Source organism: Oryctolagus cuniculus, chromosome 7 (assembly GCF_051225735.1).
Source record: "Oryctolagus cuniculus isolate XC-2025 breed Fujian yellow rabbit chromosome 7, ASM5122573v1, whole genome shotgun sequence".
NCBI classification, from domain to species: Eukaryota; Metazoa; Chordata; class Mammalia; order Lagomorpha; family Leporidae; genus Oryctolagus; species Oryctolagus cuniculus.
In genome coordinates this window covers 145,741,050-145,765,671 of record NC_142873.1, presented here as the reverse complement: position 1 = coordinate 145,765,671, position 24,622 = coordinate 145,741,050, and the positions used below count along the sequence as shown (strand labels likewise).

Here is a 24,622-nt window from a genome sequence, read left to right as displayed (position 1 = left end):
TTGTAAGACCAGCTCTCCACAGGGCACACATGGCGGTTCATCACGGCCATGGCATACACAGTCCATATGCCAGTGATAGAGAATGCTGACAGGCAGATAGGAAGGAGGATCCAGGCGGTCATGAGGGAGCCAGGGTGGTGGTGGTGGGGGAGACAAGAGGTAGGCGGGGAGGAGGGGCGGGCCACAACCATCAGCTGCCCTGGCCTCCCTGTAGCGCCCAGCCGCTATGCCCTGCTCTTTCGAAACTCTTTCTCTGTCTTTGACTTTCAAATAAATCAATAAATCTTTTTTATAAAATACTTATTTATTTGAAAGTCAGAGAGAGAGAGGTCTTTTATCTGCTGGTTCACTCCCCAATTGGCCTCAATGGCGGGAGCTGCGCAAACCGAAGCCAGGAGCCAGGAGCGCTTCTAGATCTCACACAGAGGTTCAGGGGCCCAAGCACTTGGGCCATCTTCTTCTACTGCTTTTCCAGGCTATAGAAGAGAGCTTGATTGGAAATGGAGCAGCCGGGTCTCGAACCGGCGCCCATATGGGATGCCAGGACTGCAGGCGGTGGCTTTTACCCACTATACCACAGCGCCGTCCCCGAAATAAATAAATCTTAAAAAGAAATTGTGGCCAACTGGGGAGTGAATCAGCACATGGAAAACCTCTCTCTCGTCCTGATTTCTCCACTTCTGATCTGGCTCCCTGCTAATGCGCCTGGGAAAGCAGCAGATGACTCAAGTGCTTGGGGCCCCACCACTCACGTGGGAGACCTGCATGGAGTTCCAGGCTCCTGGCTTCAGTCTGCCCCAGTTCCAGCCATATCGCCATTTGGGAAGTGAAGCAGTAGATGGAAGATCTCTCTCTCTCTCTCCCTCTCTCTCTCTCCCTCTCCCTCTCTCTATATATATAACATTTAAAAAAATTTTTTAAGGTTTATTTTTATTTATTTGAAAGGCAGAGTTAAAGAGAGAGGAAAAGAGAGACAGAGATCCTCCATCTGCTGGTTTACTCCCCAAATGGCTGCAACGGACAGGGCTGGGCCAGACCGAAGCCAGGAGCCAAGAGGTTCTTTTGGGTCTCCTTCATGGGTGCAGAGGCCCAAGCACTTGGACCCTCCTCTGCTGACTTCCTAGGTGCATTAGCAGGAAGCTGGATCAGAAGTAGAGCAGCCAAGATATGAACTGGTGCCTATATGGGATGCTGGCATCACAGGCAGCAGCTTTACCCACTACACTACAACGGCAGCCGCAATTAAAGAAATATTAACCAAAAGAAATGGCGAGGGGTTGGCTCTGTGGCATAGTGGGTAAAGCCACCACCTGTAGTGCCAGCATCCCATATGGGCACTGGTTTGAGTCCCGGCTGCTCCACTTCAGATCCAGCTCTCGCTATGGCCTGGGAAAGCAGGTGAAGATGGCCCAGGTCCTTCGGCCCCTGCACCCACGTGAGAGACCCAGAAGACTTGGATCGGCACAGCTCCAGCCGTTGCAGCCAATTGGGAAGTGAATCAGTGGATGGAAGACCTCTCTCTCTCTCTCTCTCTCTCTCTCTCTCTCTCTCTCTGCCTCTCCTTCTCTCTCTGTGTAACTCTGACTTTCAAATAAATAAATAAATCTTAAAAAAAAAAAAAAGAAGAAGTAGCGAGTGGAAGTTCGGGAAACCTGTCACAGACTTGCGGTGAGATGCGGGGAAAGCCACCTAATCGAGCACCATTCCTCGCCTGCAGGATGGAGCTGTTGGTGCCGGCTGGTAAGGGTGGCTGGGTGGATCGCCGCGGAGGTGACACGGATGTGCCCACAACAATGCCAGCCTGGGAGGTGATCGGGAAACGGGTTCGAGTGGGGAACTCCCTCTCTGAGCTCCCATCACATTCAAGGTCACTCACAATTGTCTCTTGTGGCCCAGGGCTGTGTAAGGCTTGGCTCGGAGCCCAGCTTTGTCACAAGGCTACTGTGTGAGTTGTGAAGCCTCTTCCTCTCTGGGGCTTGGATTCCAAGTCCACACTCACGGGAGCAGGCAGATCACATAGACACGAGAATGCTTCACAAAGTTCACAGGAAAACAGACTTAAAGGAGAAGTTCGGGGGCCAGTGCTGTGGCCAACATCCCATGTGGGTGCTGGTTGGAGTCCTGGCTGCTTCATTTCTTTTCCTTTTTTAAATATTTATTTCTTTATTTGAAAGGTAGAGGTAGAGGTAGAGAGAGAGAGAGAGGCCTCCGTCTGCCAGTTCACTCCCCAGATGGCCACAATGGCCAGAGCTGGGCCCATCCGAAGCCAGGAGCCAGGAGCTTCCTTCAGGTCTTTCAACGTGGGTGCAGGGGCCCACCCAAGCACTTCAGCCATCTTCCTCTGCTTCCCCTGGCCATAGCAGAGAGCAGGATCAGAAGTGGGGCTGCTCCACTTCTAATCCAGCTGCCTATTACTGTGTCTGGGAAAGCAGAGGAAGATGGCTGAAGTGCTTGGGCCCTGCACCCACGTGGGAGACCCACATGGACCTATAGGCTTGTGGCTTCTTTGTTGTGGTCATTTGGGGATTGAACCAGAGGATGGACCATCTCTCTCTCTCTCTCTCTCTCTCTGAAACTCTGCCTTCTAATAAGTAAATAAATCTTTTTTTTTTTTTTTTTTTTTTTTTTTTTTTTAAAGCATGGGCTCTAAAGTCAGAGAAGTTCGGCCAGTGCTGCAGCTCACTTGGCTAATCCTCCGCCTGCGGCGCCGGCACCCCAGGTTCTAGTCCCGGTTGGAGTGCCGGGTACTAGTCCTGGTTGCTCCTCTTCCAGTCCAGCTCTCTGCTGTGGCTCGGGAGGGCAGTGGAGGATGGCCCAAGTGCTTGGGCTCCTGCACCCACATGGAAGACCAGGAGGAAGCACCTGACTCCTGGCTTCGGATCAGCACAGCGCTGGCTGTGGCGGCCATTAGAGGAGTGAACCAATGGAAGGAAGACCTTTCTCTCTGTCTCTCACTTTCTATAACTCTCTCTCTGCCTCACTCTCTCTCACTGTCTAACTCTGCCTGTCAAAAAAATAAAAAATAAATAAAAATTAAAACTAAAAAATTAAAAAAATAAAGTCAGAGAAGTTCGTGTACCAGTGCCATCACTGAATACCTTTGTGTTCCTGACCAAATCACTGTGCCTCAGTTTTCTTATCTGTAAAATGGGGGGTAATCAGCCGGCGCCGCGGCTCACTAGGCTTATCCTCCGCCTAGCGGCGCCGGCACACCGGGTTCTAGTCCCGGTCGGGGCGCCGGATTCTGTCCCAGTTGCCCCTCTTCCAGGCCAGCCCTCTGCTGTGACCAGGGAGTGCAGTGGAGGATGGCCCAGGTGCTTGGGCCCTGCACCCCATGGGAGACCAGGAAAAGCACCTGGCTCCTGCCATCGGATCAGCGCGGTGCGCCGGCCGCGGCGGCCATTGGAGGGTGAACCAACGGCAAAGGAAGATCTTTCTCTCTCTCTCTGTCTCTCACTGTCCACTCTGCCTGTCAAAATAAAAAAAAAAAATGGGGGTAATCATGGCACATGTTTTGTGGTATTACAGTGAGGATCACATAAACAAGGCCAGGACTCAGATGAGGTTAATGAGGCACTTGTCTTGGGTGCAAAATTCAAGGGAGCACCAAAAAGCTCAGTAATCAATTAAGATTTTTAATATTTTAAAAACTCAAATGCAAAAAATAATCCATGAGGAACAAAATATCAAAATTCTACATAAGGACAGATCTGATCTTGCACTTGCATAACTTGTCCTCACTGGCTTCAGCCCTTCTTATTATTTTAAGATTTATTTTATTTATTTGAAAGAGTTACAGAGAGAGGTAGAGACAGAGAGAGAGGTCTTCCATCCACGGGTTCACTCCCCAGATGGCTGCAACAGCTGGAGCTGAGCTGCTCCGAAGCCAGGAGCCAAGAGCTTCTTCCAGGTCTCCTTTGTGGGTGCAGGGGCCCAAGCACTTGGGCCATCTTCTACTGCTATCCCAGGCCATAGCAGAGAGCTGGATCGGAAGAGGAGCAGCCGGGACTGGAACTGGCACCCATATAGTGTCGCTCCCCCTCTTCATGGAGGAACGACACAGGACCCTGCGCTGTTCTTTCGTCTGCTTGGCCCTCCCCGGGTTTGCTGCTGGTTCTTCCCGGGTTGGCTACTATCCCTTCCACCTCCGTGGAAGGGCAGTTCCCCCTGGCCGCATTCCCCACTTCCGCAGGGGAGCGGCACACCGCCGGCCGGCTTTCTCGGGGGCTGCACGGGTTCCCTTAGATGTTCCCCATAGATGTTCCCGGTGCATGCCGTCTCTCTCCTCCTTTATAGTCCTCCTCCGCCAATCCCAACTCGGCTGCCCACACGCCGAGTACGCTGCTCTCCAATCAGGAGCAAGTCCTACAGTTAATTGGTTGAACTGGAGGCAGCTGTGCGGAAGCTGTTTACTTCTCTCCCAGCGCCATATTGTGGGAGAGCAGATGCATAGAATAAGTCTTAATTCCAGTAACAGTCTAGTCCGGTTTGCTCCCCACAGATCCCCCTTTCTTTTTATTTTTGGCGTTGATACGCGCCTGTCTTCGGTGTCCCGCGGCACACACTCTGCTCTACTTGCTAGAGTTGCCACAGGCTCTTACAAGTCCTATCAATCAGGAAAACCGAATCCGGGTCCTCTCTTCGCCATGTTGTGAGGAGGTTTTTAGGCGCTGATGCGTGCCTGTATTCGGTGCCCTGCAGCGCATGCTCTGCTCTGCCTGCAGGGGACTTACAAGACCTATCAGGCAAACCGAATCCAAGCCTTCTCATTGCCTTATTGTGGGGGAGACTTATTAGTGTTGGTTCGTGCCTATCTTCGGTGACCTGCAGCTCATACTCTGGTCGAGCTTTGCTGGCGCTTACCGCCTTAAATCAGGCAGACCGAATCCAAGCCTCCTAATTGTTGCATTGTGGGGAAGCTTTACTGATGTTAATTCGTGCCTGTCTTCGGTGACCTGCAGCGCATAAGCTGCTAGCCGCCGCAGGTGCTCATCGTGCTCATCGCCTCACTTAATCAGGCAGACCGAATCCAAGCTCTCACAGTGCAGTGTTGTAGGGAGGCCTTTTTATTTCTCTATTTCTCTATCTCCGGGCATTCCTATTTCTCCCATTTTACTTCTATCTTCCAACATTCCCATTTCTCTCACTCCACTTCCAAACTTCTGTTTCTCTTATCCCTGCGGCTCTCCGGCACCTCGCCCCGCCGGCGGGTTCCCGGCTCTGCGCCGCTTCAGCCCGCGCGCCTCTCTCATCTGCGCAGCTTCCCGGCTTTGCGCGGCTCGGCTTCGCGCGCTCCGCGGTCTCCACGCTTAACCCTTTCGCGTCTGAACCACGGCCTACGCCAGCGTTCCCTATCTATTCACGCCCCGTGCTCTCTCTGCACGCGGCGGCTTCCGCGAGTAACACAGCGTAGCTTGCGTCTCCACCACTAGCATTCAATCCAAGTTCCCCGGGCTAGCCTGGCGAATTCAACCCAGCGTACGTCTCCGCCCCACGGTTTGGCTTCCCGTCCTTTGCTCCCCGGGCTAATCAGACGGATCCCAACCAGGCTCACGTTTCAGCTTCTGGTTTCAACTTTTCGCCCCCTATTCCCGGGCTAACTTGAGAATCCCAAAGTGGCTTTCGTATCCGCCTCGGCCTGCCCCCCACGGCTTCAATTTCCCTAACATTTTTCTCTACCCGGTATGTTTCCCCAAGCTTTCCTCCAACGATACTCCTCCCTCATTTCTCCTGGCCTCTCCCCACAGTCCTCATCCGAGTCTGTTTGTTCTAGCTTTCACTTTCGCCTTCGACCTTAGAGATTTCTCCCAGCTTCCCCCTGTAATCCGTATCCGAATCTATGCCTAGGCTTTCAATAGCTTCTTCCGGCACCCACCTCGTCCGGCTTTTCCCTAGGCTGTTTGCTAGTCTCTCTCTCTGGTATTTTCCTGCTTCTTCCCGTTTCTTCCCTCCTAAGTTTGCTATCCGTCCTAGGTTTCCTATCCGAGTTAGGTTTCCTATCCGAGTCACGGCACCATTATGTCGCTCCCCCTCTTCATGGAGGAACGACACAGGACCCTGCGCTGTTCTTTCGTCTGCTTGGCCCTCCCCGGGTTTGCTGCTGGTTCTTCCCGGGTTGGCTACTATCCCTTCCACCTCCGTGGAAGGGCAGTTCCCCCTGGCCGCATTCCCCACTTCCGCAGGGGAGCGGCACACCGCCGACCGGCTTTCTCGGGGGCTGCACGGGTTCCCTTAGATGTTCCCCATAGATGTTCCCGGTGCATGCCGTCTCTCTCCTCCTTTATAGTCCTCCTCCGCCAATCCCAACTCGGCTGCCCACACGCCGAGTACGCTGCTCTCCAATCAGGAGCAAGTCCTACAGTTAATTGGTTGAACTGGAGGCAGCTGTGCGGAAGCTGTTTACTTCTCTCCCAGCGCCATATTGTGGGAGAGCAGATGCATAGAATAAGTCTTAATTCCAGTAACAGTCTAGTCCGGTTTGCTCCCCACAATATAGGATGTCAGAATTCAGGCCAGAGCTTCAACCCACTGCACCACAGCACCGGCCCCAGCCCTTTAAATTTTTAAAAAATCCATTTAAAAAAAGTGTTTATTTATGTTTATCTACTTGAAAGAATGACAGAGAAAAAAGAGAGAGAGAATGAGAGAGAGAGAGAGGTCTTCCGTCTGCTGGTTCATTCCCCAAATGCCTGTGGTGTCCAGGGCTGGGCCAGGCTGAAGCCAGGAGGAGCCCAGGACTCCACCTGGGTCTCCCCCATGGGCAGCAGGCACACAAGCACTTGGGCCGTCATCTCTGCCTCCCAGAGTGTGCATTAACAGTGAGCTGGCACCAGAAGCGGCGATCGACCCCTCTTATTGAAAAGTTAAATGACGCATGTCAAACTTACAGTGCCTCGCAGCAAACAGGTGCTCAGCCTGATTATGATGGAGGGACTCTGGCAGCCATGGGTCCTGCTGTCTTCAGGCTGATGGTGTACCCAGGGTATACGACACACAGGGCACCTCATATTCTGCCTTCAAATGAGAGAATTGTTTTCATTAATAATCAGGAAATAAAACAGATACAGATAATAGCCAGAGAGTAAACACAGTGAAAATTTTCTTTTATTGAACTTCAGACACATAAACACACAGGCTAATAAAACTGTTTGAAAAATAAAAATTGCGGGGCCGGTGCTGTGGCACAGCAGGTTAAGGTCCTGGCCTGCAGCACCGGCATCCCATATGGGTGCCAGTTGGAGTCCCAGCTGCTCCACTTCCGATCCAGCTCTCTGCTATGGCCTAGGAAAGCAGTAGAAGATGGCCCAAGTGCTTGGGCCCTTGTACCCACGTGGGAGACCCAGAAGAAGCTCCTGGCTCCTGGCTTCAGATCGGCCCAGCTCCAGCCATTCTGGCCATTTGGGGAGTGAATCAGTGGATGGAAAATGTTTCTCTCTTTCTGTCTTTATCTCTTTCTATAACTCTTTCAAATAAATAAAATAAATCTTAAAAAAATAAAATAAAAATTTCAGTTAGGGCTAAGCATTGTGGTGCAGTGGATTAAGCTGCAGCCCTTGCAGAGTACCTGTGATGAGTTCAGCCTCTGCTCCATCCAGCTTCCTGCTAACGCACCAGAGAAGCAGAGATGATGGCTCAAGCATGTGGGTCCTTGTCACCCGCAGGGAAACCCACGTGGAGTTCCTGGCTCCTAGCTTCAGCCTGCCCAGTGCTGCCTGTTGTGGGCATGTGGGAAGTGAACCAGTGGATGGAAGATACCTCTCTTTGTCTCTTCCTCTCTGTCACTCTGCCTTTCAACTAAAATAAATGAATTTTTAAAAGAAATTACAGTTCAAAAGGAAAAAAGTAATAGACCAATTTTTAGTTACATTTATGTCTTTAAAGATGATTTATTTATTTGAAAAAGTTACAGAGAGAGAGAGAAAATCTTCCATCTGAGGTTTCACTCCCCAGATGGCTGCTGAAGCCAGGGGCCCAAGCACTTGGGCCATCTTCCACTGCTTTCCCAGGTGTGTTAGCAAGGAGCTGGATTGGAAGAGGAGCAGGCAGGACAGCAGAAGAAGTGGTGGCTTCACCCCTTATACCCCAGCTCCAGCCCCACATTTATGTATTTTTTATAAAAAGGAACATACACAGACACACACACAGACATGTGCACACACACAGACACATGCACACAGAGACATGTGCACACACACAGACACATGCACACACACAGACACGTGCACGCACAGACACGTGCACGCACAGACACACATACATGCACAGAGAGACACACATGCGCACACACGGACACATACATGCACACACAGACACACAATAGACACACACACACACACAAGTTTACCTCCAGAAGAACAATCTCCACAGGGTCACAGAATGATCCACAGAGAATGACAGAACTAAGGGAACTCCAATTTTGTTCCTTGGTTTTTTAAAACTGTATTTATTTTATTTATTTGAAAGGCAGGGTACAGAGAGAGAGAGGAAGGGAGAGAAAGCGAAATCTTCCATCTGCTGGTTCACTCCCCACACGGCTGGGACAGGGCCAGGCCAAAGCCAGGAGCCAGGAGCTTCATCTGGGTCTCCCACATGGGTGCAGGGGCCCAAGCACTTGGGCCATTCTGTGCTGCTTTCCCAGGTGTGTTAGCAAGGAGCTGGATCGGAGGCGGAGCAGGCAGGATTCGAACCAGGTCTCACATGGGATGCTGGCGTCACAGGCTGCAGCTTATTATTATTTAAGATTTATTTATTTATTTATTTGAAAGGCAGAGTTACAGAGAGGTAGCAGAGGCAGAGAGAGAGAGAGAGAGAGAGAGAGATATCATCAGTCTTCCATCCACTAGTTCACTCCCCAAGTGGCCACAACGACCAGATCCGAAGCCAGCGGCCAGGAGCTGCTTCTGGGTCTCCATGAGGCTGCAGGTCAACCTGTTACCCCACAGTGCAGGCCCCTGTCCCTTCCTTTTTACAGTCATTGTGCCACCCTGTTGTTTTCCGATTTGCTGTTTATGCAGGGCTACAGGGGCTGGAGTTGCTCCTGCAGTGAACACCAGTGACTCCGACCCATCAGGAACCCCGAACTGAAGGTATGTGGCTGAGCTCGTGCGCTGGGGGCCAACTTACGACAACTGAGACTACTGATGAGCTTCTGGTAGAATCTTTTATTAAAAGGTTTGATGATCAAAAAGTACTAATTGGAAGAGTATGTATATACATATCCTTAGAAAATTCACAGCAACCCCAGCGATGATCTAGAACTTTGACCAACAGGACGATTTTGTCACCAACATTGCTTAGAGCTGCCAGGGCATGATGACAATAAAAACCGACCTACCCAGCTTGCAGCGCTTGTAAACCCTCTCCAGACAATGCCTGCCTTCTTTCTTGTACATGGCAGGCTCGCCACCACCCTCACCTGATTCACCTCTGCCTCGGGCCACAGTTTCCCATCTCCGGCTAGGATCCCAAAGGCCGCCTCCAATGCCAACAACGTCACTGCTGTCCAATTCTGACCTCACAAGCGAATTCAAGCTGTGTGGCCCCGGGTAAGTCAGGTCACCTCTCAGGATCCTCGGGTGGAAAGGGGACCATCATCCTTAGCCAGGTCTCGCCCTATAAGGCCCTAGGAGGCCATCCAGGAAAGCCTTCTCGTAGAGGGAGGCATGGGCCTGGTAGCAGGTGCACAGGGGCCCGGCTTTGATGACATGGGTGATGTTCTTCTGCAGCACGGCCCAAGTTGATCATGGATCCAGGATCTAGGAGCCAGGAAGTGCATCTGGTAGTGGTAGAAACGCTGGATCCTCCAGGCCTCGAGGCAGGGGGCTGATGACCGTGACTTGGGCTGCCCTGCTGCTGTGTCACAGCTCAGCTACGTGGAGCATTTGTCCTGCAGGAGCAGGAGGTTCAGGAGAAGTGGGGTGTGAGGAGACGCTGGTGCCAGCTGCCTCTTGTCCTCCACAGCACCCCAAAACGAGCTTGCCTGCTTGCTCCGTGGTCTGTCTCCCCAGAGAGAATGTGAGTTCCTAGAGCAGGGTCGTTGACTTTTTCTCCTAAAGTGCCAGCAAGGGCAGGTCCCGGGCTCTGCGGGCCATGTGGGTCCTGCAGCAGCCACGCCACTCTGCCAGTGGAGTGAGAAAGGACGGAAGCAGTGTGACTGCACTCCAGTGCAGCTTTAGTTGTGGGTCCTGAAATCTGAAGTCCAGATAATTTTCACATCTCACGAAATGGTCTCCCTTTGAATTATATATAATTCCAGCTGCAATGGCTGGATCCAGACTGATCCGAAGCCAGGAGCCAGGAGCTTCTCCCGGGTCTCCCACATGGGTGCAGGGGCCCAAGGACCTGGGCCATCTTCTACTGCTTTCCCAGGAGCATTAGCAGAGAGCTGGATTGGAAGTGGAGCAGCTGGGATTCAAACCGGTGCCCACGTGGGATGTTGGCAGTGCAGGTAGTGGCTTTACCAGCTACGCCACAGCGCTGGCCCCCTGAATTATATGTTTTTTTTTCAAAAGGTTTACTAGAGTCCCCTTTGCTGGTTCCCGCCCCAGATGCCTGTGTTGGCCTGGGCTGGGTTTGATGTAACTAGATAGCTGGTTTAGGTCTGCATGATCTGGAAGTGGAGCAGCCGGGACTCAAACCGGCATCTATATGGGATGCCAGAGCCGCAGGTGGAGGCTTGGATTGCTACACCACGGTGCGGGCTCTCCTCTGGGGTTTTGTCTCCAGTGTGACCCGGGAGCTGCAGGAGGGCTTCAGGCCAGGGACCAACACCACTGCCATCCCGCAGACCCAGAGGAGGCAAACAGGAGACCGCGCCGCATCCCTGCCCTGTCCCCGCTGCCTGCAGCCTGGACCCCTGCACTCTCTCAGGCTTAGCCCAGTGAGGGGCTTAAGTCACTGGCTTTCAGCTCTCAGAGAAGTGCGACAAGCTGTCTGACCAGGGGCAATCTGGCCTTCTCTAGCCTGGGTTTTCTCCTCTGGAAAATGGGGACAGGGATTTCTGCCTCATGGTGCTGTCGGGGTGATCTGCGGGGCACTCAGCTCCAGGCTGGCCACGTGGAGCTCCCTCAAAGAGCCCTGAGCTGGTGATTCTTGTTATTTAAATGCTGAGCCAAGGGGCAGGCAGTTGTGGTGGCAAGGGTTAGGCATTGGCTCGGGACATCGCATTCCATACGGAGCGTGTGCGAGGGAGTCAGCCTCAACTTCAGATCCAGCCTCTTGCTAATGCGCACCTTGGGAGACAGCAGTGCTGACTCAAGTCCTGGGTCCCTGTCACCGACGTGGGAGACTTGGACGGCGTTCCTGGCTCTGGGCTCCTGGCTCCTGGCTCCTGGCTTCAGCCTGGTCCAGACCTGGCTGTTGCAGGTATTTGGGGAGGAATCAATGGATGGAAGTTCTCTCCCTCTTTCTCTCTTGCTCGCCCTCTCTCTCTGCTTTCTAAATTAATAAATGAGCTTTAAGCCAATGCCGAGCCCATCCTGCCCCATGGTGATCACTGTTAAAGGAGTTCCCCATGGGAGGAGCCCCCGCCCCGGTCCCCCACTGTGGGGGCTCATGTGCCACACCCTCCTCTCTGCACGCACACAGTATCCCCCAGCCCTCTGCCCCTGTCAGCCGGGCTCCTGCTCCCTACTGGAGGGACCTCCTCTTCCCCACAGTGCAGGACCTGTGTCCCGCGACATGTGTCATACTCATGAGTCACTCACTGACAAACACCCCAGGAGCACCCGGAACAACCTGTTCTAACCTCGTTACTGTTACTGTTATTACCAGGAAGCATGTCCTCAACCCTCAGAGGCAGGATTTCAGAGCCTGGGGTGGGAGTGGTGGTCTGAGTGGCAGCTGGGTGCTGGTGGGCACATCACTTAGCCTCTTTGAGCTTCCACGTGCCATGCGGGTCAGGTGACAGGGAGGCCACGAAGAGCCATCGAGACCCCATCACTGCCCTCGCAGCACGTTTGGTCCAGAGGCACGTGTGACAGTCCAGCTCTGAGAAGCACAACAGGCGGCCACGGCTGCGGGGGTGGAGAACGGGGAGGTGAGACAAGCCGTCCTGGAAGAAGTGATTGTGGAGCTGCGCTGCCTTGAGGGAGAGAAGACTGTGGCAAGTACCAGGAGCAGCACGTGCAAAAGTCCTGTGGCAGAGCTGACGGACAGCCAGGAGAGGGAAGTGAGCATGAGCACGCTGTGGGCTACAGTTCCCCCTGTAGCTCCCTGCTGAGTGACCACTGCTCCCTCTCTGGGACAGGCAGGTTGACCCATCCAATGCCCCAGACAGAACCCAGTTGGGCTCCCCCTGGGCCAGCAGGACCACCGCCTCTCCCACACACGCGGGAGGGGACGTGGGAAATGACACACATTCACAGAAAGTTGGAACTATCAACCACTGAGGCCTCAGGGAGACCATGCACGTGACAGGGGGCGTCCTGTGAGCAGGGAAGGAGGGGAGTCAGGGCCCCAGGAAAGGGGCGGCCTCCAGACAGAGCCACTGCTGTGCCCAAACCTCACCTCTGCACCCCGCCCCCACGGCCCAGCCTCCGCCTTCCTCAGGGTGCCAGCAACACTTCGGCTCAGTGTCGCTCCGACGAAGCTGGCTGCAAGTTGGACGTTTGGCACCTGTGTGCCATCTGTTTGGAGCTGTGAGTGGATTCTTAGATTTAGTAAATAAATCATCCATGAGGGTGGCCGTTCAGCCTGGTGGTTGAGAGGCCCCTGGCCCATATCCGACTGCCTGGGCTACTGTCCCAGCTCCCGCTCCCAATCCCAGCTTCCTGCCAGCGCAGTCCTGGGAGGCAGCAGTGATGGCTCCGGTCGCTGGGTTCCTGCCGCCCACATGGGAGACCTGGACCGAGTTTCCTGCTCCTGGCTCCAGTCCTGGCTCAGCCGCAGCCACAGTGAACATTTGGAGAATGAGCCAGTGATGAGAGATGTCTCTCTGCCTCTTCAATAAATAAGTAAGAACAAACTTTTCTTAAATACATATACTCTATTAAATTTGAGTTTCAAATAACAAATAATTTTTTAAAAATTTATTTATTTATTTGAAAGGCAGAGTTACACAGAGAGAGGAGAGGCAGAGAGAGAGAGAGAAAGAGAGAGAGAGGTCTTCCATCCGATGGTTCACTCCTCAGATGGCTGCAATGGCTGGAGCTGGGCCTATCTGAAGCCAGGAGCCAGGAGCTTCTTCCCGGTCTCCCACTTGGGTGCAGGGGCCCAAGGACTTGGATCATCTTCCACTGCTTTCCCAGGCCATAGCAGAGAGCTGGACAGGAAGTGGAGCAGCCGGGTGCCCATATGGGATGGGAGACCAGGGCGTTAACCCACTGCACCACAGCACCGGCCCCAAATAACAAATACTTTTTAAGGACTTATTTATTTATTTGAAAGGCAGAGTTAGGGAGAAGGAGATACAAAGAGAGAGAGGGAGAGATCTTCCATCTGCTGTTTCACTACCCAAATGGCCAGGGCTGGGCCAGGCGGAAGCCAGGAGCACAGAACTCCATCCCAGCCTCCCACGTGGGTGGCAGGGGCCCCTAATACTTGGGCCATTTTCCACTGCCTTGCTGGGTACATTAGCAGGGAGCTGGATTGGAAGCAAAGCAGGACTTGAACCGGGGCTCATACATGGGATGCCAGCATTGCAGGCGGCAGCTTAACCTGCTATGCGACCATGCCAGCCCCAAGAACAAATAATTTTTTCGTCAGTGTCTAGGTGTCACCACTTGAAGCCTTGGCAGCAGGGACTGAAGCATGGCAAACTGTGTCCCGGCAGCTGGGGGCTCCTGACCCTGACATCAACCATGGCTGCCGTCGCTCATGCAGGCTGCCTTCGGTGTAGCCCCTACCTCTGCTCCTCAGGCAGGTGGAGAGTGAGTGACCAAGAGCGTGAACTCTGGAGGGACCCAGAGAATGAGACGGTGGCCTCTCTGTGCTGGGTTTCCTGGTGTGCACACTGGTGAGATGTGGCACCTGCCTTGCAGGTTGTCCGAGCAGCACACTGGTTAATACAGGCAAGTGCTTAGTCCACAGGGCACGCTCTGGCAGCGCCTGCTGTGACTGAACCGAAGGAGTGCAAACCCCTGAGAACAAGGACTTTGTCCCTGCCTTGCTATATTCACGGTACCCAGGAGGCCTGGCTGACAAGACATGTTCAGCAAGAGGGCCCGATGTGTAACACACGGTCATAAATACTGCATTGAATTAAAGTACACGTAGCCCTCACTATATACCCAGAAGACTGAGGTTACAGCGCCCATTTTGCAGGTGAGGAAACTGAGATGTAGAGACACAAAATGAGTTTCCCAGTGTTCAGGAAGTGGCAGAGCTACAGAGTCCTGTCCACTCAGATACCAAGTGAGTTCCTCCCGGGGTCTCCCACACGCGCAGCAGTACCCCAGCCGCCTTCCCAGGCGCATCAGCAGGGAGCTGGATCTGAAGCTGAGCAACCAAGTAACCAGCGCGGGCGCCGTGGACACGTGGGCGTCGCAGGCAGCGGCTTCACCCGCTACCCCGCAACGCCCGTCCCCACTTTTCTTTAGCCCTGGTGCGTGCCTTGGCCACACCACGTCACCTCTGGGAGCCTGTTTGACTTGGGACCTGGGTGGCGGGCGGTGTGCTGGTAGAGCCTGGCTCTGGGAGCCTCCCCTGCACCTTCACAAACACCTGACCAGTCTCGCGCTGGTGAGGCAGCGAGCCCCTCCCGCCACCCTCACCTGAGACCCAGTCTCAGCACCCATGCCCCCAAGACCTCTGTTTAGGCAGGCACTGGATCTCCCCAGGGTGAAGCCCCCTCCTCTGCCTTTTACATGAAGTCCCACCCTTGGGTCGGGCCTGTCTGCTTCCGAGGCGGGCAGCTGCCCCGTATGCTCCAGGGCGCCCTCAAGCGAGGGGGCACGGCACAGACTGCGAAAAGGCATGGAACAACTCACTCTGGGGGCGCTGCGGGACTCACTCTGGGGGCGCTGCGGGGCCCCACGGCCGTGGCAGAGCGTAGGTGCCCACCTGGGGGCTGCGGCCCTGAGATCGCCTGGAGACGCCAGGGTGGGCTTCCGTGCGGGGCAGAAACTTGCAGAAGGGCGGGAGGCACACCTGGGGTTGGGTGAGGAGAAGGCCTGAGCGGAGCCGGGCCCGGCTCCTTTGAAGCCTCGGCCTGGATCAGGCCCGGGACACTAAGTGTGGATGTGTGTGTAGAAGGGTGGGGACGGTGGGGCGGGGGGCGACATCAGGACTGGGATTCCACACGAGCTGAGGGGCGGAGACGGGTGGCCCCGGCGTGGTGGGCGCAGGGGACACGCCTGCGGAGGAAGGGGCCCGCGGGGCCACGCCACGCGGGCTAGGGGCGCACGGTGCGGGTGGGGCCGGCACTCGCGGCGCGCCGGGGGCTGGGGTCCGCGCCGGGAATGCCGCGCCGCGGGGGCTGGGGCGGGGCTTGGGTGGCCCCGCCCCCCGCGCAGGTAGCCAATGGTCGCGGCGGCGCCGGGTGACGGAGGGAGCCGGAGTGCGAGTGCCGCGGCGGCGGCAGCGGCGGCGGCGGCGGCGGGCGGCCCAGCCGGAGCGCGAGGGGCTCTGGGGCGCGCGGGCGCTCGGGGACACAGAGCCGGGGACCCCGGGGCTCGGGAGGCGGCGCAGCCGGGGCCGCCGGAGGAGCGCGGGCGGCCCGGCGGCGGCGCGATGCCGCTCGCCCAGCTCAAGGAGCCCTGGCCGCTCATGGAGCTGGTGCCGCTGGACCCGGAGGTGAGTGAGCGGGGCGGGGGACGGGCGCCGGCGGCCGGCGGCCGGCGAGCCCGGATCCGCACAGGGGCGGGGCGGCCCGCGGCGCCGCTGCAGCCCGGCGGGCGCCCGCGAGCGCGCCAGTGCCCGGCGATCTCTTGCCGGGCTCCACCCCCCTGTGCCCCGGGTGTGCCTGTGCAAGGGACAATTCCGCCGAGCGCTGGGGACCCTCCCTGCTTTCGCCGGGAAAGGGGATCCCATAGGGTGCTTAGGTGTGGCCCCTCCACCGCACACCCCTAGGACCCGTCCCGGCGGCTTTCGTGAGCTCCCAGCATCAGTGCAGACCGGCAGCGCTGGGATGCCAGGTGTGTAGGATTCCACCAAGAAACAAGGGGCATCGCCCCCCCCCCCCCCCCCCCGCTTCTCCCCGTGGCCTCCCTCCAGAGCTCCTGTTTCTGCCTTCGCGGCTGCTGGCCCTGGACGGATTGCCTCTCTGGACCCCTGGCAGCTGTGCCATGCGGAATGACATCCTGTCTCTGGGGCTTTGGAACTCCCGGGTTCCTTTACCCCGAGGCTAGGACCAGAGGACACCTGTGTCCCCCGCCCCAGGCTGTGAAGATCAGAGTACTAGACCTGGAGGAGCGGGACCCCCTGCCTGCCTCCCTCCCTAAGAAGGGCCCGGTCCTCAGGAAGTTGGCCTCTGCCACCCACTCTTTCCCAGAGGCAGCGGCTGTCTTGAGAGTTCTGATGCCAGGAGCACTAAGCATACAGACGGCTGCCTCTTCTTATGCCCTTTGACCCCAGGGTCAGGGCCAAGGTCAAGATCCTGAACCTGCAGGTTGAAAACTTTTCCTTGGCCTGCTGATGAGGAGTGGGCAGGTGATACCCCCCCCACACACACACACCTTTAGGGGAGCCGGTGAGATGAGGGTATACAGAGAGCAGGTGGAGACCTCATTTGACCCCAGGAACCAAAGTGGTTTCTCCTGGCTTGGGCCTCTGTGCCCTGTCTGGGTCCCTTCCTCTGTCCTCTCTTACCTAGAGCGGCCACCATGAGCCCTGCCTCTCATGAGCTCAGGGTCTGGACCTGAGGTCTCCAGTGCCCAGAATGTGCTGCCCCTTTAAAGGGATGGCCAACACCGGCTCCCGGAGGGTGGGCGCGGCAGGATTAGGTAACCAACCTGAAGGCGCAATTTGGAGTAAATTGCTCTGGGATCCCTGCCACGGGGTTTTACTGGCCCTACACTGCACTCCGAGGTCCTCCAGCTGACTCACCCTCCGAGGTGAGAAACCCCACCCTCCGCAGCCCCTGTTACTGCCTGCCCCCAACTGGGCCTGGGGTGCTCAGAGGTGCATTCCATTCCCAGCACACCCCTGCACCCATGGCCTCCCAGAGGAGGGTAGGACTGAGTGCCTGGGGAGGCCTGGGCAGGCACTTCCCTCGGGTTATACTGTAGGGAGCTCCTTTCCATCCAGGGCCCCACTTCCGGCTTCTCTTTGGGGATCCCTGAGGCGGGGGCCTGGTTTCAGTGGGAGATTCACCTCTGTTTGGGTGCCGTTGCACCTGAAGTCCACGCCGAGTAGAGACTGGCGGATTTCCCAGGCTGTGCCGGGGTGGGGGTGGTGAGTGTGTGTGAGATGCCCTGGACATGCCGTGTGACTCCCGGTGCTCAGCTGCCTAGTTCCCCAGCGGCACGGCAGGGGCTGGGTTCTAGCCTGCACTTCCCCGGGCTGGAGAGGGTACTGGGCCCTGGGCCCTGCGCCTGTTCCACCCCCCACCCCACCCCCACCCCCGCCATGGAGGTGCCAAGCAGTTGGTGTCATTGTTTGGGTAACAGGAGCCACGGGGCGGCCAGGGTGCCGGTTGGGCTGTTCTCACTGGAGAACAGGGCCTCGCTGTTCTCAGCCCAGGTGACCTGAAAGCGATACAGCAGCCTGATCTGCAGGTATAGGCGCCACCGGCGGCAGCTCCTGGCCAGGCAGGGGGCAGGCCAGGGGCTGGTTGGGCATTTGGCAGGAGCCTGGGATCTGGACTGCCCTGTCCTCCCCATGCTGCTGCCGAAAATGGGCCCTGGGAGGCAGGGCCTGGCCCAGGGTGCGGCCCGGGTGGAGTCAACCCTGCAGAGGTGTGGGTGAGTGTTCTGCCGGGCCTTGCCCCGGGCTCACTCCTGCCCGGGACGGAGCTCTAGGACGCGCCACCCACCGCGCCTCTCCCCGTCACCTTGTTTTAACTCTCACGGCAACTTCTCAAGGAAGGGACTATGACCCCCATTTGGAGAACTGGCGTATGAATCAGTGTCAGAGACGGGACTGGAGCCCAAAGCTCTAGCTCAAGGCAGAGGAAGACCTGGGTCCAGGCGGCCCAGGTGGAAGGGACTCCAGGACGGCTCCGGATGTTGGCCGCCGTCTCAGCCCACAGGGGCCCTGGGCAGCCTCTGCCGAGAGCTGGCGGTGTCCTGGCACCTGGCCCCCAGCCTCTAGCCATGTGCAGGCCTGCCAGTGCTGGGCTCAGAACCCGGCTCCCGGAGCTGCTTCCTGCCTGCGGGCACGTGCTGTCCTCCTCCATCTGCTGCCCAGTGTCGCCAGAAGCTGCCCGGGCCCCTCTGCCCGAGATGTGGGAAGGAAGGCCATCTCTCAGAACCCAGCTCTGACCTCTGGGAAGGGTGGGGTGGGGTCCTGCGGCTGCCCTCCGGAGCAGTGCTGGCTGCAGGGGGAGGGAGAGCGTGCGTCTGCATCCCCTCAGAGGCCGAGGGGCTCCACTCTGTACCAGGCTTGTTAGCCAAGGTCCTCCCATTGGTGTTCTACAAGGTCAACATCGTCGTCCTCATTCATTCATTCACTGTCAGCCCGTATGAAGCAAGCACTATTGCAAACAGCGCAGCTGTCCCTAAGAACTGCCTTCGTGGTACAGAGGAGGAAACTGAGGCCAGGAGGTGTGAGGCCAGGGTCAGTGACCTTGTCCTGCTGGCTTCACAGCTGTGCTCCTGCCAGCAGCCCTCACAGCCACCAGGCTGGGGCTCCAAGCGCCTCCCCCCCAGTCCTTTCTCCAGGGCCACCATTCCCCCTAGAGATCTGCACCGGCTCTCACGGGAGGGCCGTGCCATCAGGAGGGCATCTGGGCTAGAGACCCAGGGAGGGAAGGCAGCCAGACCGGACCTGCGGGGTCCCCTGGGTCATCCAGGCCACTGCTCAAGAAATCCATATCTCTACCCACCCACCTCCGCCTGCCCTCCCTCATCCAGTCTCTGGGCTGTCAGCCATGTGACTTTGGGTTAAGGTACCACGTCCGCCATCTGCCAGCTGAGGGGCCTTGGCTGCGTCCCTTTAACTCTGAACCTCAGCTGATAAATGGGAGTCGGAGAACCTACTCCAACCGGCCAGCTCTCTCTGCTGGGCCGGATGTTCATTTGATATCCTATATGCTGGACCCTGGCTGCAGGCCAGAGAGGTTGATGGGCAAGTCTCGGCCCCTCCCTGAGTTAACCTGCAGGGTGCTCAGTGCTGTGGGGGCAGAGAGTAGGGAGGAGGCTAGTGGACAGAGGAGGCAGCGTTTGAATTCAGTCCTGAGAGAAGACCAGGAGTTCACCGGGGTGACAAGGCAGGAAGGATTTTCTTGGTGGAGGGAGCCACCAGACAAATGCTAGCAGACTGTGCAGAGTCTGACTGTTCAGTCCAGCTCACCAGTATGGGCCGATGGCGACAGTGGTTACTGTGTGCAGACGGGCTACATGCAGGTACTTTACAGATGTGATTTCATTTGCTTCTTGTAGCTGCCTGATGAGGTTCATGACTTTTATCCCCATTTTAGAGATGAGGAAACTGAAGCTCTGGGAAATCAGGTAGTCTCCTCAGGTCATGCAGGGGGTGCAAACCAAAATTTGAATCCACAAGGTCAAGTTCCCAAACCCATATGCACAGTCATTGTGCTGGGCACTTGGATTCCTTGCTAAGGAGCTGGACTTTATTCCGCAGGCCATGGGAAGCCATAGAAAGGTTTGGAGCCGGTACACAGAGGCTGTTAGTCCATACTGAGTGAGTGAGTGAGTGAGTGAGTGAGTGAATGAAGTGGTAGCATCTGATATAGGGAGGATGAGGGTTTGGGGCAGGGGTGAGTGGGTAACCGTGGAAGTCTAGGATGCTAGGAGAGGTAGAACCCAGACTGCAAGTGCTCCCCTACCCCACCACCACCCTGGACCCTGGCCAATGCCTCCCTCTGCCAGGCTGCTGAGAGGGGTGTGTGTGTGTGTGTGTGTGTGTGTGTAGGGACCTGCAGAACACTTGGCCCTGGGGAGGATTAGGGGCATTTACGGGGCTCATGGGGCAGGATGTCCTGGGAGTGGCAGGGGGAGCTGCTCCAGGGGCAGGGAGATTATGTAATGGGCAGAGCACAGCTGTGCCTGCTGCTGCCAAGCAGGGCCCCAGCTGCCCTGTGGACCCAGCTCCTGGCTCCAAAGTCCTGACCCGCCTTAGGCTGGGTCTCCCTAGCTGTTGGAAATCTCCTGTCCGCCTCCCGGTGCCAGGAGGGGTGGGACAGCTCTCTTCTGCTTCCCAGAGCCCACGTAGAGTAGGTTGCTCACCGGATGGCCTAGGCTTGGTGCACCGCGGTGTGCCCACCTTGGGGGTGAAGTCTGTAGGACTGCCCGGAGGTGCACTCAGGCACCTGCCCCTCCCTGCAGGTAGCTCCCCTGGCTGGGCTGTGGGCTGCTCTGCAAAACAATCTTTTTTGAACACAACCTGAGTTTTAGACTAAACTTCAAATCCCCACTTCCATTTTTGTGACCTCAGGCACCATCGGTGGGTCCCTGGGAGCCTCCGTTCCCTTCTCAGCCAGATGGAGCAAGGGCCCACCCCCCTGGGGCTGTCACGAGGATTGATGGTGCCACAGGTGTGAGGCACTGTGCCCAGCCTGGCATGTGGCAGGGGTTCGGAAGAGAGCAGCTGTTAGCACCAAGCCCTCGTTTCTGCCCTCCTGGGGCGCCCGTGTGTTGGGAAGGGCTGGCCTGGGAGAGTGTGTAGTGCCTGCAGTGCGGTGCCGGCCGTGGAAGAATGCAGGGGCGTGGAGGAGGCAGCAAGCATCTGCCTGTCAAAGGAGGGGAGGGTCCCGGAGCGGGCTGCATCCTTCTCTCCACCCCCGTGTTGCAGGTTGGGGAAACTGAGGCCTCTCGTTGATTAGCATGCACAGAGCCACACCGTTTGCCTCTGGCACCCGTGACCCTTGCTTCTCACTGGGAGCTGGTGATGTCTCAGCGGAGACTTCCGAGAGGAGCTGTTTGCTCAGCAGAGAGTGACGGGGGAAATGCTGGCCCCGGGTGCCCTCCCCATGAAAGCAGAGGAGGAGACCCACCCAGACTCCTGCCCCTCCCTCCGGGAGCCCCTGGCTCTTGGGGGTGCCCTGCAGAATCTCTCTCCTGTGCAGGTGAGCTCTGACAGTGCTCCCCCCTCCCTTCTCTTTTCCAGAATGGCCAGGCCTCGGGGGAAGAAGCCGGACTTGAGCCAGCCAAGGTGAGGACCAGCACGCACCCTGGGCTTGGGCCCGGGTTGGTGGGTGGGGGTTACTATTTCCATGGCTTTGGAGGTGGCAGGAAACCTGTGCTCGTCCTGTCTGAGTGTGAGGTCCCCAGCCTTTGGCCCAAATGTTTGCCCAGCTCAGCTGTCCTGTGATCCCACCTGGGTGTAGAAGCCATTAAATCCTCCCTCAGAGCTGACAGACTGTGGCCTGGAAGGGTTAGCAGCTGGAACCCTGGCCACTTGCCTCCCAGGCTAGGACGCTGCCTCAGTTGTCCACTCATGGTTTGGGCTGGCTCTCAGGAGACAGCCTGGGGAGGGACAGGTGACGCTCGGTCCACTGTGCTACTTTCCTTGGTAGAACTGCACCTGACCTGGGCCTGACTGCATGTGGGCACGTGGGCTGGGGGGACCCAGTGGCATCCCCAGTCTAACCAGGTCCACTGCCCGGCAGGTGGCCACCCAGGCTCAGTCCCTCAGCCCTGCTCTCTCTTTCCTTAGACTCCTTCCTGTAACTCCTCTGGTGTTGTGTGGCCTTTGTCCCCTGGGCATTCTCTGTGCTGGGAAAACCCAAATCTCCGGGTAGCTGTGCAGTCACAGGAGACACTGGCCGTGGAGATGCAGAGCGTGGGCTCTAGCGTTACAGCCAACGTGGGTTCAAGTCCCGGCTCCACCCCCGGCCTTTGGCCTGACGCCCGTCCTCCCTCTGAGTCTCCGCCTCCTCGTGTGCAGTGGGGAAAGTCGTGCCTGTCTCACAGGAGTGACGTGAAGGACACGTGTGGCTGTGACTGCCCGGCACACATGGCCTTGACACTTGGCATGGGAAGGCCTGGTATTGCTCAGCCCCACTTCCTGCTGTAGCCCTGCGTTCCGGCTGGTCTACCTGAGCGCCAGACCTACCAAGAACTTGACCTTTGAGATGAATTTAGGGTTGATACTGATATTTACCTTGACTCAGCTTCTTAAGATAAAGTGACCAGCTGAGTAGGGTGGGGCAGGGAGAGCGAAGCAAGATCCCACCCTTCTGTTGGTTTCTGTGGCAACTTGGGGCCATCAGAAGCCAGCAGCATAGGTGGACATTTGGCACCTAACGCAGTTTGGACATCTGCATCCCATATCAGAGGCCTGTGTTTCAGTCTTGGCTCCCCCCTTTTTTTTTTTTTTTTAAGATTTATTTATTTATTTGAAAGAGTTAAATAGAAAGAGAGGCAGAGAGAGAGAGAGAGAGAGAGAGAGAGATCTTTCATCTGCTGGGTTCACTCCCCAAATGGCTGTAACAGCTAGAGCTGCACCGATCCAAATCCAGGAGCCAGGAGCTTCTTCTGGTTCTCCCGTGTGGGTGCCGGGGCCAAGGACTTGGGCCATCTTCCACTGCTTTCCCAGGCCACAGCAGAGAGCTGGATTGGAAGTGGAGCAGCTGGCTCTTGAATCGGTGCCCGTATGGGATGCCGGCACTGCACGCGGCGGCTTTACACACTACGCCACAGTGCCAGCCCCTTGGCTCCACTTCTGATTCCAACTTCCTGCTTGGGAGGCAGCCGGTGATGGTTCAGGTAAATGGGTCCCTGCCACTCACGTGGGAGGCTCAGATGGGGCTCCTGGCTCCTGGCTTCTGGCTTTGGCTTGGCTCAGCCCTAGCTGTTCTGGACATTTTGGGAGTGAACCAGTGGATGGAAGATCTCTCTCTGACTGTCTCTGATTCTGTTTCTCTGCCTTTCAAATACATTTTAAAAATAAATGAATAAAATAATCATAGAAGACATCAGTAAGTAGCATGGACTGGGCCACTTGGGTTATCCCAGCCCGGGTCTGGAGTGTTTTCCGCACAGTGGCTACCATTAATTGCTTGGTAACAAAACGTAGTTCCCCAGTGAGGAACCAGGATGTTCATATCTTTTGTTTTTTCCAGAAGTGTTTTTTTAAAATATATATTTATTTATTATTTGAAAGGCAAAGTTGACAGAGAGAGTTGGGGGGGGGGGACGAGGGAGAGAGATACCTCCCATCTGCTGGTTCAGTCTCCAAATGCCTGCAACAGCTGGGCTGGGGCTGGCTGAAGCCAGGTGCCAGGAGCCTCATCCAGGTCTCCCACGTGGGTGGTAGGGGCCCACGCACTTGGGCCATCTTCCACTGCCTTCCCAGGCACATTAGTAGGGAGCTGGATTGGAAGCAGAGCAGCCAGGACTTGAACCAGGGATGCCAGTGTCCCAGGCAGCGGCTTAGCCTATTGTGCCAGAATGCCGGACCCAGGAGGTTCCGGTCTCGAGGGTGAGGTTCTGCAGGTGGCTGAGGAGCTTAGAGCTATGGGGGAATGAGTGCAGGCCCCTCACCTCCGGGGACGAGCTGGGAGAAGGCAGGAACGTGGCCAGGCGGGTAGCCTCTGTTTGCTTCCAGGCTGTCGCTCTTACTCTGGGGCAGAAGATTCTGGTGGGGAGGGGGAGGCAACCTGGAGAGCCTTGAGTGCCACGTTGAGGAAGAGGAGAAGGAGCTCCACCCATACCTGGCGCCACACCAGGAACTTTCTGTTTAGTTCTCACTACACCCTCAGAGGCAGAGACGATTACTATGCACATTTCACAGATGAGAAAATTGAGGCCCAACGTTCCTTAGGTGGTGGGTGATGGAATCAAGTCTTGTTGGACCAGAGGCGGCCTGTGTGCCTCTCAGCCCAGTGAGTTTCTGTGACCCCAAGGGTCCACTTCTGGGCCCAGTGCACCAGGGGGCGCTCAACCTGAGAACCTGGCAACCGTGCAGTGGAATGAGCTGGCCATGGGCCAGTTTATGCTTCGCCAGCCTTTTGGTGCCTGCTGTTGTGGCACTGGGGGATCTGAAAGTGAAGTCAGCGCCCCGTGCCCTCAGGGGGCACCCCATCTTTGGGGGAAGGTGGACACAGGAGAGCTGCCTGGTTGGTGCTGCGTGGTGATGGGGGACCTCCATCCTGTGCGGGCCCCGTGCTGCCAGGGAGGTGTGCCACCTTCCCCTCAGTGACGTGATGGCATGAGCACACCTCAGGGGACCCGGCTGCTTGTACCGGAGCCCGGGGCTGAGCGTGAACCAGACAGATGGTCACTCTGTGTGTGCCAGAGGACGATGGGCTGGGGTCTCTTGGGGCCTGGGCCACCTTCCCCACAGAGCTGGCATATGGCAGAAGGAAGAGGAGAGGCGGAAAGGACTCGGGAGCTGGGCGTTCTGAGCGCAGAGTCCTGGCCCCGTTTCTCGTTTGCCCTGTGACCTCCACGAGCGTCTCGCCCCTCAGCGGCTCAGGTTCTCTTCCTCAGAAAGAGTAGCACCCACCCCAGGGCCCCCACCCCCCCACCCCGTGTGATTCATGCTTGTCTGTCTGTTGATTTCAGGCAGAGGGGCCTGGGGTTTTCTCAGCGGGATGTGGCAGCACCTGGGCACACCTGGC

At 56.8% G+C, this 24,622-nt stretch overlaps 1 protein-coding gene across 2 annotated transcripts in view; it reads left to right on the top strand.

The window, feature by feature from the left end:
- Positions 1-15,495: 15,495 nt before the first annotated feature.
- The window catches only part of RPS6KA1 (ribosomal protein S6 kinase A1), a 38,492-nt gene continuing 29,365 nt past the window's right edge, over positions 15,496-24,622 (top strand). Inside the window, exons 1-2 of one of the 2 annotated variants that reach the window (XM_051856819.3) lie at positions 15,496-15,732; positions 21,166-21,210. In XM_051856819.3, the coding sequence (XP_051712779.1) occupies positions 15,670-15,732; positions 21,166-21,210 (108 nt within the window). In that variant the 5' untranslated portion in view covers positions 15,496-15,669. The remainder of the gene's footprint in view (positions 15,733-21,165; positions 21,211-24,622) is intronic. The other variant, XM_051856821.3, reaches the window with a different exon arrangement.